General features: G+C 47.1%; 1 protein-coding gene across 5 annotated transcripts in view; it reads right to left on the bottom strand.

The window, feature by feature from the left end:
• Positions 1 to 304: 304 nt before the first annotated feature.
• The window catches only part of APPL2 (adaptor protein, phosphotyrosine interacting with PH domain and leucine zipper 2), a 50,801-nt gene continuing 35,578 nt past the window's right edge, over positions 305 to 15,527 (bottom strand). The window contains exons 11-22 of one of the 5 annotated variants that reach the window (XM_049115354.1): positions 15,287 to 15,475; positions 14,073 to 14,115; positions 13,933 to 13,989; positions 13,749 to 13,837; positions 9,489 to 9,647; positions 9,253 to 9,305; positions 8,630 to 8,791; positions 7,311 to 7,485; positions 3,675 to 3,711; positions 3,347 to 3,487; positions 2,594 to 2,641; positions 305 to 1,175 (exon numbers count right to left, since the gene is read on the bottom strand). In XM_049115354.1, coding sequence (XP_048971311.1) covers positions 1,149 to 1,175; positions 2,594 to 2,641; positions 3,347 to 3,487; positions 3,675 to 3,711; positions 7,311 to 7,485; positions 8,630 to 8,791; positions 9,253 to 9,305; positions 9,489 to 9,647; positions 13,749 to 13,837; positions 13,933 to 13,989; positions 14,073 to 14,115; positions 15,287 to 15,475 — 1,180 coding nt within the window. In that variant the 3' untranslated portion in view covers positions 305 to 1,148. Of the gene's footprint in view, positions 1,390 to 2,593; positions 2,642 to 3,346; positions 3,488 to 3,674; positions 3,712 to 7,310; positions 7,486 to 8,629; positions 8,792 to 9,252; positions 9,306 to 9,488; positions 9,648 to 13,748; positions 13,838 to 13,932; positions 13,990 to 14,072; positions 14,116 to 15,286; positions 15,476 to 15,527 lie in introns of all 5 variants that reach the window. The other 4 variants (XM_049115353.1, XM_049115355.1, XM_025462176.3 and 1 more) reach the window with 4 other exon arrangements.

The following is a 15,527-nucleotide window of genomic DNA, read 5'->3' as shown; positions in this document are numbered from 1 at the left end:
CTGAACCAATACCATGATGTCCACATTATAGAAATGGATTCCTGAGAACCCTGTAACATTAGTTTGGGATTACAAAAACTGTTCTATTAATCCACCATTTTAAAGCAACACCTTTTAACAACTTGGTACTGCGATCACCTTGTATCCATGTTAATAGAAGTATTTGATGGTACCTCCCTCTCTGCTGTGATTTCATTATGTCCTAATTTTTTGGAAATTAACATTGAAGCTACAGAACAGCCTTTAGTTTTCTTCTGAGGATATTCCAGAAAACACCCATAAAAAGCAAAAGAAAGAAACAGAATGACAGTTTTTATTTGCTAGCATTCATTGCTAGGTTAATTTATTACAAAGACAAGGATATTCTGTTGAACTTGGTTATAATTAAACACACTATTTCAATTCCAGATCATTATACTTATTTTGTAGGTAGGGGTGGAAACAGGAACTTTGCACCAAGCCCCACAACCAGCTGTGCTTCAAGTGAGTTTTAAAATTCATTGGTCCCTTCCTTGAGGAGGGTCTGGCTCATGAGAATCAGGAACTGGTACAGCTTCCATGGTGATCCCCACTAAAAACAGTATCTAGAGGACCATAAACTTCTGAATGTTCATTCATTAAGGTTCCATTGTAAAACTGAACATCCTTTGTGGTCCTCATCTGCTAGTCTTTTTATTGCATGTCTGGAAAAATGATCAAAACTAGACCTGCAGTTTTGCTAGTGCTCAGGCCTTAAAGCAGGGCTCCTCACTTGAGTGCACAAATTAATGCTATTAGGTCCAACTGTGAGACAAGCTTGATTATAAATACACAATTTTCAGAGTGACAGGCACTTAAAGTTCATTAAGTAAAATACAAAAATAGGTTATATTAATAGGAAATACTTAGTGTTTATCAAATTATAAATCTAGGCTTTTACCATTTTTAAAAAAGTACTAGAAACTGAAGAGATGACAATTGAATAAAGTGAACAATGCATTTTTTCATTAACTTTCATTCTGAGCACAGAACAGTACAATCTAAGAAAAAGACTTACCACAAAGCACCTAAAATAACATTTGTAGATGGGTAGGAAGGTTGTCAACCATTTCTGTTTCCCTCCCATCTCTCAGTATCAAGGCATCCAGAGGACATTCCACAAACGATTGTCAGCATTCTGAAACCAGGTCGTGGGCCTGTATATCAAAGAAGTTGAAAACCTTTAGGGGGGTAGCTCTCCTTCCTGGGTGCTCGTCCCCCAAAGGCCCAAGAGAGTTATGCTTCAGATTCTGCGCCTCTATTTTCACTTGGACTTCCGTCACTGTCATCTGGTTGATCGTTTAACAGTACATATTTTCCATCATTGGTTAGTGGTATGGACAGCATTAACTGAGCCAATGCTTCTGGATCCTGAAGTTAGAGAAGTTTAAGAAGGAGAAAAGAAAACGCTTAAAATGCACTTAAGACCCCCCGCCCCCCAGGCTTGGCTTTCATGATGTTTGTAATCTGGCCTTATTCCTTCTGTGTGTGCCTTCAAGGGAAGTCTCCTTGCTTCTCTGAAAAAACTCAATTGCATTACTTCTAGAATCTAGCGCAAGGTTTTGCTCTCAGCCAAAAAATATTGTTCATGTAGACAAATCATAATCATCTTCCCAGGAAGAGTCCAGAGAGGAACTTCCTTTACAGTACCTTTGTTTCTGGATCTTTAACTCCCTTCTGTCTCGCTGTCCCAAGAGCTGGCAAACCACGGCCATGTAGGCTCACCGCTTGTTTTATATAAAGTTTTATTGGAACACAGCATTCCTTTACATACCGTATATGACTGCTCTGGTGTTCCAAAAGATGTAAGCCTAGAAGGCTGCCGTCTTGCCCTTTACTCCTGATCTAGACCATAAAACACTAACTCGCACTGCCTGCTACTATTTCGTGTGTGTTGGCCTTAGTCCTTGGCCTTCCTACCCCCTCACCTCCTAACGACTGAACTGCCAGTGTGGTACTCACTAGCTGCTTAAAATAAAATGTAAAAATCCAGGTCCACGGTCTCATTAGTGACATTCAATCTGCATATTAAGCAGTGCAGATACAGGCCATTTCCACGACCGGAAGCCTCACTGCACGTGCTGAACCAGAAGCCTCCTGCAGCAGGACCTGTATCGCTCACTGCTTTAATTCCAACGTTTTTCTTTTATAAACTCGGCTCTCAGATATGTGTTTGGTGAATGGAGGACTGTAAGCGCCTGACAGGGAGGGGAGGTATGGGAACCTTCACATCTAGTGCATTTCCAGGGGAGTTCTGTGATGCTCTGAGGAGCAGAGCCCTTGAGCAATGGTAGACGTTTCCATCACCTTCATTTGAAAAGGGATATCTAGCCAACAACAGCAAGCAAAAAAATCAATAATATAAAACAAGAGCTGCAGCAGTGGTATTTATTAAGAACTCCATGTGTGCCACCTGTGATTGTGGACCTGGCTAGTCTGGTGGTTAGAATGCACACAGGAAATCTGATTTGGCCATGCTGCCTAGTGAACATCCTTTCTTCTTTTTGAGAGAAATCTGAGTATGTATATAGATCTTTGGAGCAATTGATAAAACCAGGACTAAAATGCACCTTACCTTCTGAACCTCAATGATTTCTTTTCCCAAATTAATAGCATAACATATCTGCAAGACAAGAAAAGCAGTGTTTGGCAAAGGTGGAAAAGGATAAAGAACGTTAGGGGAAAACTGATTATGGAAGTCCAGTGAGGTCACTGCTCAAGGACCTGGCTGTAGGAGAATCATCACACAGGGCTTCCTGTTGCCAGTGTGTGCAGGTTCAGTGGCAACTGAGGTTATCCCAGAGCGTACATTTCTTAAAGGAATATCTTACTGCTTTCTCTCATAGTCAGCCACAGCATGTTCATGGGCATGACAGCAAATGGGTATTTGCTGAAAGAAGAGTTGGTTAATTTTGATTAATTCTAAGTAGTGAATACATTCACAAGATTTTTCATAATAAACAAGAACAGTTTCCTGATGTCTGCTTCCTTGGCTTGCCCTGAAACTAGATTTTATTTATTGTAACTTTTGTTTTAATTTTAAAAGAAGAAACTTGAAGGCAATTGCTTTTAACATTTCCTGACACCTCTTCTAAATAACCATATCCCACTGTGAACATTCTTCATCACTGTTTAGGATGACGTGTACTTTCTATGGGGAAACCATATTCCAGTCGGTTTGCTTTCAGTGGGGCCTTCCTAGACGTATTCTCTAAACTCACTGCGGAAACAGCATAGTCATCTAAATATCCAGGGAATGGTACAAAAACCCCTTTAAATCTCTGTCTGGACAGATTATGGAATCCTAAGATGAAAAAAATAATAAGACCTTTTCGCCTTCTGAGTTGCTTTCAAAAATGTATGTGCTGAGAGCCTCTCCCCCTGTGGATTCAGGCGTGCGGACCACGAAGCCAACCAGCCTCTTGTTCTCTTGATGAGCAGCGAACTGGGTGACACTGGTGAGTTCAAACTGGAAATAACAGGAAGAGACTGAGTATCACACAACTGGAATTCAAAAACACAAGTCATTCTCCCTGGGAAACATCACGGAAAAGGTGCACTAGTAGAGACAGATATTAGATTTGGCAAGAGTGATAAAGTGCCAACTTTGACTTAAGGAATAAACTAGTAGAGTCCGTATGTATGCAGGTACTTACATTGGCCCTTGTTACTTGAGTCTGAGGATCTATCAACCTGAAATTTTAAGAGATTCATTACATTACACACGTTGGATAAACATATGCTTAGAAGTGTCTGTAGAAGTTCAGAATGCAATCACGAATCTCCAAACATGGAAACAGAAGGCCTGGCTGAGGCCAAGGTGACATGGCTCTGTGTGACTGTCCACAGGGAAGGAGCATGTGCCATGGCTCCTGCCTCTGTTGAACCCATGTAGTTTAAAGCTCGGGGTGTATCTTTACAGAAGAAGACAACAAAGGGAGAATTTCATGTTTCGGGGCTCATCCAGGAAGGCAGCTTTGTCATTCTGCAGGGTGCTGACGTAGAGCATGGATGGGTTGGGTTCTGCACAGCACGCTTCCCAACAGACATTTATTGACTACAGGCTTTCCCTTGCAGTGTTTGATAAACATTTTTTAAAAATTAAATCTGGAGTGGGGTGAAAGTAATGGACAGATTTTAACAAAACTATTCTGTGTCTGTCTGGATGTGCAGAGAGTACTGTTTACGAAGGTGTCCACGTGCATTCCCTGAAGGGCACTTAGAGCACCACCTAGTAACAGGTTGATGTGTCTGGGAAAACACACTGCATCCCACTGTCTACTGCTGTCATATATACATACAAATCTCTACTTTCTAAATGTGGTATATTATCTATTGCTGATTTGCTATAAATTCTGTGGGTGAAAGCAAAAAGTCTATTATCTGTGTTTAAAAAAATGGTTATAATTCCATTTATGTGAAGTGTCCCAAACAGGCAAATCTATAGACCTAGAAGATTAGTGGCTAATGGCTGCCTACAGCTGGGTGGGCTTCAGGGGAAAGGGAACGGGTGCCAATGGCTATGGGTTTTCTTTGGGGAGGATGAAAATGTTTGAAAAGAGTTTACGGTGATGGCTGCACAATTCTGGATATACTAAAAATACTTTAAATGGGTGAATTGTATTTAAGTCATATCTCAGTAAAGCAGTTATACATGCAGTCATACTTGTTAAAACACAGGGTTTATACTCAGAGGACTATAACCTGGCTGCTCAGCACTGATTTTGTGCAGGTCACCCTGACTTCTCAACTGCTTTGTTTGTAAAACTGGGATAAGAAGCCCCACTTCAAAGAGGTGGTAAAGACCAGGAGAAAATGTGTATGGAATTTTTAGTAATCTACAAAGCTAAATAAATGTTATATTTTTATACGTCCCTATTAATGAATATGAATTTAAAGATAAAAAACATACATCATAAACAATTTCCCTCAAGTTGGGTTAAGTTTAGGTATTTTGCAAAATTTTTTCATAAATGCAAACATATTTGTAACAATCTAAATCAGGTAACATGGATTTCCCTCTTAAGGTCCAATTTTCTGTGGGACTTCTAAATTGTCCCCAAATGTGAATTCCAGTTCAGGGATGCGTCTGTGTGTGTACTGCGGTAAAATACACCGGACATAAAACTGATCACTGTTGACATTTGGTACATTAACCCCATTGTACAACCACCACCACTGTCAGATTCCAAAAGTCTTTCATCACCTCACAAGGAAACTCCGTACCCATTAAGCAGTCCCTCTCCATTCATTCTCCTCTCAGCTTCTGGCAACCACTAACCTGCTCTCTCTCCCTCTGGATTTGCCTACCCTGGATCATTCGTGTAAATGACCATACACAGTGGCGGACACTGTGAGTCTGGCCTCTTTCACTTGGCAGAATGTTTTCAAGGTTCAACAATCACCACGTGCGAGGACTTCATTCCTCTTTAAGGCTGACTCGTATTCTACTATATGTAAAATACCACGTTTTGTGTACCTATTACTTTGTTGGCAGACGTCTGGATTATTTCCATTCTTTGGCTATTGTGAGTTACAAACATGAGTGTAAACGTTTTTATTTGAACACCTGTTTTCAGTTCTTTGGGAATTCTGGGTTTAATTCATGGAGCACTGCCAGACTATTTCCTATAGTGGCTGGACTGTCTTAACAATTCCCATCAGCGATGGATTCTTAACTAGTGCTTTTATTTTCCTTTTTAAAAAAATTACAGCCATCCTAGCAAGTGTTAAGTGATATCTCACTGTGGACCTGATTTGCATTTCCCTAATAACTAAGGACACTGAGCATCTTTCTTTGTGTTTGTTCGCCATTTCTATATCTTCTCTGGAGAAATGTTTACTCAGGTCCTTTGTCCATTTTTTGTTTTGAGGTCTTTTTGTTGATTTCCGTATGAGTTCTTTATATACATGATTTGCAAATATTTTCTCCCATTCTGTGGGTTGTCTTTGTACTTTGATAGTGTTCTTTGATGTACTATCATTTTTCACAATACTTTTGTATGTATTTACTCTGATCTTTTTGGTGGAGATTATAAGAACAGGGAGCCAGTGCCCATAAAAGGTGCAGGACATGCTTGGAGAAAACCTTTAAATAAATATGTTTTATTATAAGGTTTTAACCTTTATTTTATAAGGTTTTATTTATAGGAAGTTTATTCTCACTATAAGGTTTATAATAAAAAGGACTGATTTTAATGAATGGGAGAAATTATATTCTGATTGTTAATGAAATCCTGCTTACCTTTTTAGAAGCTAACATTTATTGAGCATTTTCTTTGATGCCAGTTGTGGTTGTAAATATTTAAGTGTATTTTATGTGTATTAACTCCTCATGACTGCACTATGAGGTGTGGATATGGTTATTTTCATCTTACAGCCGAAGAAACCGATGCACACAGGTTAAAACTTGCCCAGGTCGTACAACTAACAAAAGCCAAAGCCAGGAATAAACTAGACATTTTGACTCTAAAGCAGGGCTGCTGCTCACAGAAATAAAATATAAGTTTTGTACATAATTTAAAACTCCCTAGCCACATCAAAGAGTGAAACCGGGAAAGTAACATACTTTATTTAATCTAAAAGATCTAAAATACTACCAGCTAGACACTTTATTAATATAAAAGTTAATGAGCTATTTTGCATTCTTTTTGGGGGGTTGGTATGAGATCTTAGAAATGAGTTCTGTATTTTACACTAAAAACATTTCAGTTCACAATTTAGTTCTGTTGCAAGTGCTACACTGAGTACTCCTAGATGGTGCATATGTTAGCGAAGCCTACCTATGCCAACCGCGGCTTGATAGTCCTCTGCCATCACCCATCTAGATCTTATTAACCTGAAACCCCAAATCATGTAGTTAACATCACCTGGCTTTATTTTTATCTCAAAAAATATTAATCAGATTCTACTGGTGGTGGTTTAGTCAACTCAGGTAGGTTCGTGTTCTGTTTTCACTGTTGTGAATTTTAAAAAATAGTGTATTCAGAAATGAAAAAGACCCTTTCTTTTTCAAGCTCTGAGATACACAGAGCAGCTCTGGAGTGATGGCACCTTATAAATAGTAGGATTCACTCCACTAAATTTTGAAGGTATCCATTACTTAGGGGAGCAGCTTCTTCCCAACATACCTTATAAGATTAAAATATAAAAAGGAATAGGGCAGAGATGAGTAGCATCTTCACTTACTCTGATCAAACGAATATTCTAGTATGAACGTTCTAGATGAGTAAATGTGCCTTACATGGGCAATCTGCCAGCATGGTAAGACCGCCCGAAACAAGACAGCATACCTCAGGGTCTGGCTGGTGACCATCAGGTGCGATTCTGTCATTCGGAAGATGTTGTGAATAGCCCGAGCAGCCAGCACTTGTCTCATTGCTTCATAAATCACTTCGGTAGTGGTGTCTGTTTTAACTGCCATTGATCCCAAAAACCGAACTATAAACATCTGTTGCAGAAGGGAATCTGCAAGACAGTGACTTCCACTCAGGAGCACATTCTCTTCCTGCCTGCCGCCAGTCACCAGTGCCAGGCATGGAACGGGCTGCACACCTCAGGTCCGCTTTGCCTCCCACAGAGGCTTTCCACCAAAAGTCTCAACACTGTGCTTGAATAAATCCACACTGCCAGAGCCCTGAAATCGCCTATCATCTACATTTTGTCTCAGGAACTACTACAGGTCTAGAGAAGCACCTCTTAGTGCATCTATAGAATGAGACCTTAGTACCAGATGACATCCTTCTAGCACTAAAACTCTAGGTGACTAATGCCGGTGGCACTATATGCATCTTTTCTCTGAAAATAAGAGCTTCTCCACCAAGATGATAGAAAATTCTTGGGCCTACTGACAGAGTCCTAAAGAAGAAAATATCTGAAGAACAGAAGACCTGATAATTGGGGCTCCTTCAGTGTGTGCACATCAGGCGTTGCTGCAGGGCAGTGAGGGCACCCCATAAACTAATGCACATCTTAAACGACTTTCTTATCTGATTCTAGTGAACCAGTACTGGCTTCCTGGTCATGGCATGTAACCGACAAAACTGAGTAACAGCAACTGTGACTGCAAAATCACGAAGGTTTAAAGGCTTTTTTTTTTTTTCCTTGTAAGAATAATTCATTTATCTACCATTTTACACAAAGATGACTGCTTTTTCCTCACTTGCCCTATTAGTGTCCTTGCCCTTCAAAATAAGTAACAAGAGATTAGGAAAATGTAACTAGTAAAATTATAAGTAGTTATTTCCATAAGAAGATAGTTTCCGTAAATTTGACTTTATGGTGTGAATTATATAGAAGGTCAGCCAGAGACAAGCGGAGGGGCAGATCTGAGGCAGATCCTCCCTCCCTCTCCACTGACCCCCTTTCTGGCTAATTCTGTAAGGAGTATCAACTCTCAGGTCCTACTTTTAAATTTAAGGCCATTTTATTCTAATGAGTCTCAGGCTTCAGTCATGAGGCAGTGTGAAAATGAGGTCTTGGCAGCACTTCTAGCTCCTAAATTGCCTTGGCTGGGAACTCAGGTTCTGCTCTAGGGAGCACCAAGTTTCAGTCAGCTCTACTCTAAGGATGTACATCACGTGTCAAAAATCTGAACTTAAATTCCATTTACACATATCTTCAGGGATCCCTGGGTGGCGCAGCGGTTTGGTGCCTGCCTTTGGCCCAGGGCGCGATCCTGGAGACGCGGGATCGAATCCCACGTCGGGCTCCCGGTGCATGGAGCCTGCTTCTCCCTCTGCCTGTGTCTCTGCTTCTCTCTCTCTGTGTGTGACTATCATAAATAAATTAAAAATATTTAAAAAAAAATAAAAATAAATGTACACATATCTTCAAATTCAAGAATGAGCTGTGATGTGTGTCTTTGGCTAAAATGAAACAGCATATTTATGACTCACCGTGATTGCATTTTGTTGTGACCATTTCATTCTCTCTGGATCTGTTTTGGAGTAATCTGATACCTGGTTTAGGCTCGGGAACTTTCTATGTGGGAGTCCCAGAAAGGGCATGGATGAGGCCAACAGTGCAACACTTGCAGAAAATCTGCCCACTTCCCCTCAGGTTTGACCCAAGACCTGCCTTAACTGCACAGACCTACTGAGTTTCCAGAGGACAATCAGTGGGTCACAATTTTGCTTCACAGTCCAAGTCCTGGCTCCCTGGACCGTGAGTGCCCGTCTCCTTTCAGTGACTCGCGGCATTCTGTGAGGGGGAAGGAGTGCCCCAGCCACTCACCTTCTGCTTCTGGGAATGTCTCGTCCTCGGTCTCACCGAAAGGGTTGATGCGCCTAGGGGAACCGCCAGAGTCCGACAATCAAGACCTTTTCGGCTAAAAGGACGCGAACTCCCGAGCTCTAAGTCAGAACAGCAACAGCCTTGGCAGGTGGTTGCCGGCACCGAAGACCTCGAGAAGACCTCGAGTTTCCTCTCGTTTCTCCAGGAGCCCACCCCGCACCCCCCTCGGGGTGTACCTGTTCCCTCTGTTCTGCTCCAGGAACTCTGTGGCAGGAAGGACAATATCGAACTGGATGGGTGTCCCGGGTGCGATGAGCTCATCGGCCTTGGGGACACGGAGCTCTGCTGTGGGAACAATCCTGTCATTCTCCATCTCGGAATTTCTCAGGTTCTGGCTGGAGTGTGAAACGGGGAAATCACATCCCTCTTAACCTTGTGCCTTTGCAAGCAAATGAGCACGTGCTCAGCGCGGTGTGACATCTACAGACCAGGGTGAAGACTTCAGCCAATCTTGAACTAATTTTACAAAGAAAGCTTCACGGAACAGCATTGGCGTCCTTGGTTGGACTCCTTCCGGACTCCGGGACCCTGGGACACCCCCCGCCGCGGCACAGCATTCTGCACCACGACGTGCCAGTGCCGGTCAGGACGTCACCTAGGCCTTCTCTGGCCTCCTCCCTGGGAGGCAGGCCTAGGCGCAGGCTGCAGCTAAATCGCGCTCCTACCCGGCCCCCAGAAGGCACTCCCAACTGCTCGGTGCATGAATGAACACATCCCGGCTCTGCCCCCGGACGCACCCCACGCTTTTCCCGGTTACCGTTCCCAGCCCGGCACCCTCTTTCCAACAGCCGCTCGAGCTCCCCGTCCTCCGCCGAGCTGTGTGCAGCCCTGTGCCGCCCCGGGAGCCCGGCCGTCCCGTGCACGGAGCTGCCCAGAGCCTGCGGCAGGACAGAGGACACGGCCGGGGACGCCACGGGCCGCGTGCTCCTTCCGTCGGTGTCACGATGCCGTCATCTGACCGGTCCCATCCTCATACCCCTCCCCGGCCAGGGCGCAAGCTCCTGCGGGAGGCTGACGGCGCCAGGTGACCTGACTTCCTAGCTCATCTGGCACGAGGCCCCGGGCACCTCGCTCACCCCGGGTGTCACTGCACGGAGTGACTGGCACGGCCCCGCCAGGGGAGTGCCGGCGGCCCGGATGGACATGCTGCACGGGCGGGGCCCGCAAGGAGACCCCCTGCCTTCGCCCCCGCCGTCACCGTCACCGTCACCGGAAGAGGAGTGTGGTCTCGGGAGCCGCGGGAGAGCCCAGGGCCCCGCCGCCGAGGCCCCGCCGCCAGCTGGCACGCCCCGTCACACGGCCTCCCGCCCAAACAGCAGGAGCCACCCGGTCTCCTCCTCCGGGGGCTAGGTTCGTAGGTGGGGAGCCCCGAGTAGAGGCTTCGCGGGAGAAAGGGGAGGGGGCCCACGGCCTTGGCTCCCAGCGGCTGGGGAAGAGCGCGCGGCGCGGCGACCCGGCAGGCGAGGCCCGCACTGCCAGTCGAGGGCACGGCGGCCCGGACGACTGCACACACGAGTGACGCGGGGCATCACTGTGACCTCCGGCCACCACTCTGGCAGACACGCTTTGCGATCAAGGTCCCACAGCAAAGCGGCTCACAGTGGAGCTCTCCTCCTTGAAGCTCCTCTTCTTGGTTCCTCCTCACACCACTTTCCTTCTTGTTTCGCGGGGGCTTTAGCAGGTTCTTCCCTCCACTCCAGACGCTGGAATTCTTGAGGCTTCTACCCGAGGCCCTCCCTCGATGGCCTCGTCTACCACCACAGCCGGTGTCCACATCCCCAGCCCTGGGACTCCCTCAGGGCTCCAGACCTGCGTCATGGGTTGACCGCTTGACAACTGGGATGCATCACGGGCTCCGCAATGTTACATCCAGAAGACAAGGGACTCTTGGTCCCCACGAGCAACTCCTTTCCTCTCTCAATATGCCACCATCCATGTAGGTGCTCAATCAGATGACGGTCGTCATCTCATGTGTCCCTTCCACTCACAACTCACTGATCTCAAGTCCTACACATTGTGCCTCCAAAACAAGTCCCCAAATAAGTCTCATCTCCTGTGCAGAGACCCTGCCTGATATAAGATGCCACCGCCATCACCTGGGCTGCTGCCATAGGCCCTGACTGGACCCCTGCTTGCCCAGCTCTGTGTGCTGTCGTCCATCGTAGCCACAGCTGCCCTCAGACAACATACCGTGGATCATCTGTCTTGACACACACACACCTACCTCTCTTCCCCCTCGACAACTCTCCAAGTTCCTGACTCCCCAAGTTCCTTCGTGATCCATTCCTGCCTCCCTCCCTCCCCAACCTCACCTGGCTCCCATCCCTCTGTGCCCACACTAGCCATCCTGGACTCCTTTTTCGGTTCTTCAAGCACACTCTGCTCTCTCGGCTTCTAGCCTCCGTACCGGCTACCGGAGACGCAGGAATCCGGCTCTGCTACTGCTCATCTTTCACCTCTGGCTACATACTATCTCTGCAGGCAGGCCTCTGTGCCAGCGCCTTCGCCTTTAACACCAGAGCACTTTTCTCCATTTTCACAAAATATTTATTTACCTTCTGCCTGTCTTTACCAACAAGACTCTGCGACCTAGCCCAGCGCCTGGGCCCAGAGCAGCTACTCCACAAACAAATGATACTTTAGGAGCCAGATAATGCACGAGTCCTGGAGGCCTCGGGCTGCAGAACAGCAGAGGCCCACACGGTGCTCACTTAGAATTGAGTGGCACTTTGTTCCCAAGAATAGCTTCTCCGCTCCCCCGCCTCAGTGGCATCCAAACATTCATTCTTCACGAGCTGACCCTCAGGGACAGAGGAGCCCACCTCCAGCACCCACACCCTTCCAGTCTCTGTGTTGGTTCAGCTGGCTGGCTAGCGGTCTGTTTTGTTTGTTGCAGGATTCTTCTGTGTGATTTACTGATTCTACAACTGGGAGAAAAATCAGTTGCTGAATAATTAAATCTAAGCTACACGTTTTTTAGGAGACCAAGCACACCTTTAATTACTAACGCTAGTAAACTACACATGGCACTCTAGAAAGAGTGCTGCTCGAACTGGAAAGGGACCGGGACGGTGGCCTAGTTTTGCATCTTCTCGTATCATAAAGTCAGGGAGACAGAGGCCGAGGGCCGAGCCATCAGCATGTGCCCAGCTCCTACCCCCACAGCCCCTGGGGAGCAGGCTGGCGTGTGCACCCACGACAAGGCTGGCAGCCTAGCTGGCTGGCCCGATCAGTATTTCCATTTCCACTCAAGGCCCTCCTTAGAGCTGCCTTTTGTGAACACACTGCCTATGGAAGGGTTGCACCCAGCACTCAGGTGTGACCTGTTGCCTCTTGCCCCTTTGTAAGCACCTTTCCTCAGGTTCTGTGGTTGTTCCAGCTGCGTTGTGTGGGGCGTCCCTGCCCTGCCTTTCTCCCTGCACACCCCAGATCCAATGTGTCCTACATGCACAGAGCCGCAGGACAGCCTTTCCCCACCCCTCCTCACAGCCAGTTCTGCCCCACAGCACCCAGTCCCCTCACAAAAGAACCCTGGCTACCCTCTGGCCTCCTCTTCCATGGCTCCCTCCCATGCACCCAGGGTTCTGCGTGTGCACACTGGCGCCCCACCGCACGGCACTGAGACTAAGCTAAGGGGGTGAACGCTTAGCTTTCTTATTTTTTTTTTTTTTTTTTAACGCTTAGCTTTCTGATGACTTCTGTCTGGACTCACAGATAATATCTGTGAAACATTTATTTAATGGGGTTCTTTCTACCGTGCTGCTGAAAATGGACACCAGATACAGTCCTAATTTTAACTTACCTTTGGCATGACCAATACTACAGCCCTTTATCAGTTAACTAAATGGTAACTGCCATTAAGTTAAAAGGTGGGATTCTTGGAATAACCTGAAAGCTATATTCAAAACAGGAGCGAAGCTGGATGCATGAAAATATTCACTATACATGATAATAGCAGAGGAAAAGGATGCCACCTAAATAGTCAATGGCTAATAATAATAAATCATGAAAGTCTATAGTGACAAAAAGGAACAGTAACAAAAAATGTAAAAATATGAAAAATATACGTGAGAAGGCAAAAGTAACACACATGTGAAAGCACCTGTAACACAGATGTGGAAAGGGTGACTTTGTCCCTTATTTTTTAAAAAAGGTTTGTTTTGGTTCTAGAACGTCGTTGTTGCTGACAGAAAATGTGAGAAGCCCTGACCAGCTGACCCTCGAGGCAAGTCGTGTTTGCTTGACTGCAGCCGAGGTCCAGCAGGCAGGATGCGCTGAGGTCAGGCGGCTGCGGCTCCTGGCTCTGCCCCTCATTGGTGGTGGGATCGGGCACGTACCCCACCTCCCCAGCAGCCTGAACTCCACCCCTAGGGGGGCTATGAGGACAAAATCACTCATAAATACCCCGGAACCACTTTCCCACGGCATTTAGTTACCTGGGGCACGAACTTTCGTGCTTTTTTCCAAAACTTGTAATGGGAGTTACTGCTTGGAGAGCCGTCTGATTCAACTTGATGGCAACTGCCTACAAACGCACAGGAGGTCCCGCTCAGTCCAGGACGGGTGCTCACCCTTCACACTGAGCAAGGCCGGGGGTGCAGGGGAGGAGGCACGAGTTACCTCTGGGTTGTCGGTCAGGTAGATCTGTCTGGAGATGTTGTTTATGGCACATATCCACTGTGGAGAGAGGACAGTAAAGAGTCTGCTGGAGCCCAGTCACCCGCTAGACTAGGACACAGGTGAAAAAACAAAACCTTTACCTCTTCGTTTTCCTTTCTGCTTTCTGCCTGGAGGATTATTCCCCTGAAATAAAGTGCATCCAAGTCAGTGCTTCCCAAACCCCTGTGACTGAGGCTTATTCACAGACACTGAACTCAGTGGTGGCCCCACAGGAAGGGCCAGGAGGCAGCATGACAGGAAGGAAAGACAATGGGGTTCTGGCTCACTGTTCCATCACCGTGTGATCCTGGACACACACGTACTTCCCCTGGGCCTGTGCTTTCTCATCTATAAAGTGAGCAGCTGGGCTCAGCTCTACCAGCTGGAGGCTGTGGGTCCTCAAGCATGGACATCTCGTGGGCTCTCAGACTCTGGAGCTGCCAGGAGCCCCTGGTCCCTCCTCCCAAACATGCCCACAGGGGTTAGCAGACACTCCACACCTCCCTCCCCATGGGGGGAGACAGAACGGGAGGCAGGTAACACTGCCCTACCTGCGGTGGGGGCTTAACCCTTTCCAGGGACTCCACATCTGTGGGAGGTGGGGAGCATAGATCCCACCCCTGTCTTATATCTGAGAAGACCAAGGAGTTAAGTGACTGCACAGGACCACAACTGGGATCCCGGTCTGCTCCTGCCACCCAGGAAGAAGGACAAAGTCTGAAACCACCCTGCCTGTCCAGCAAAAGGTCGGCTTGCACCAGCTTGCCCGGACATGCTCCTGTCCACTTAGGATCTCAGCTCAGAACCCCACACGGAAGCAAATGCAAATCCAGCAGCAGCAACCTAAGGATGGGCGGCTCTGGCCCTTGGAGCACAGTTTCGAACTACGGCTCAGAGGGGTCCCCACTGTAGTGGGATCTGTGAATGACACCAGGTGACTTCTGCTGGGTCCCGGAAGCTCACGGGGGTCTCTGCGGACAGTGCCATCACTGAGCCCACCATCCCATCTTCAGTTTCAGCTGCGGGGCAGGCAGGAGTGGCCACAGCCTTCCCCAAGCCTCTGTGCTGACAAACAGCTCCTTCCACAGCTGCCTGCCACACAGGGGTCATGTCTCTTCCAAAGCCATGGGGCAAATCTGCACCGGGACCCCTTAAATAAGGCAGAGTGGATCCCACAGGGGGCCTGTGTGCTTGCTTAAACAGGACAGAAAAGCTTCCTCCCAAAGAGCAGCCGGCATGGAGGGACGAGGCCCTTGGCAGGGTTGGGTGGAGTCACTATACTCGCTCTCCTCCCAAGGACACCCGTGTGGCCTACGATTTTCCGTTGGGCGTGGTGATCTGGAAGCAGTATCGCCGGTCTTCACAATCCACCGCCATCACGGAGCAGTTGTCCAGGTCCTGGATCAGGCCTCCTGCCACGGCGCCCCGGGGTTGACACATGAGGTTCCCACCTTGTGTGAAGAAGTAAAGCCTCTCCCATGTGGTAGTGACCAGCCCTGTTTTACTGTAAGAATTGTGGTTTTAGAAAGCCTGCTGGTACTGGGGAGTGCACCCAG

Source organism: Canis lupus, chromosome 10, assembly GCF_003254725.2.
Source record: "Canis lupus dingo isolate Sandy chromosome 10, ASM325472v2, whole genome shotgun sequence".
Lineage (NCBI taxonomy): Eukaryota > Metazoa > Chordata > Mammalia > Carnivora > Canidae > Canis > Canis lupus.
This window is presented reverse-complemented; position numbering and strand designations above follow the sequence as displayed.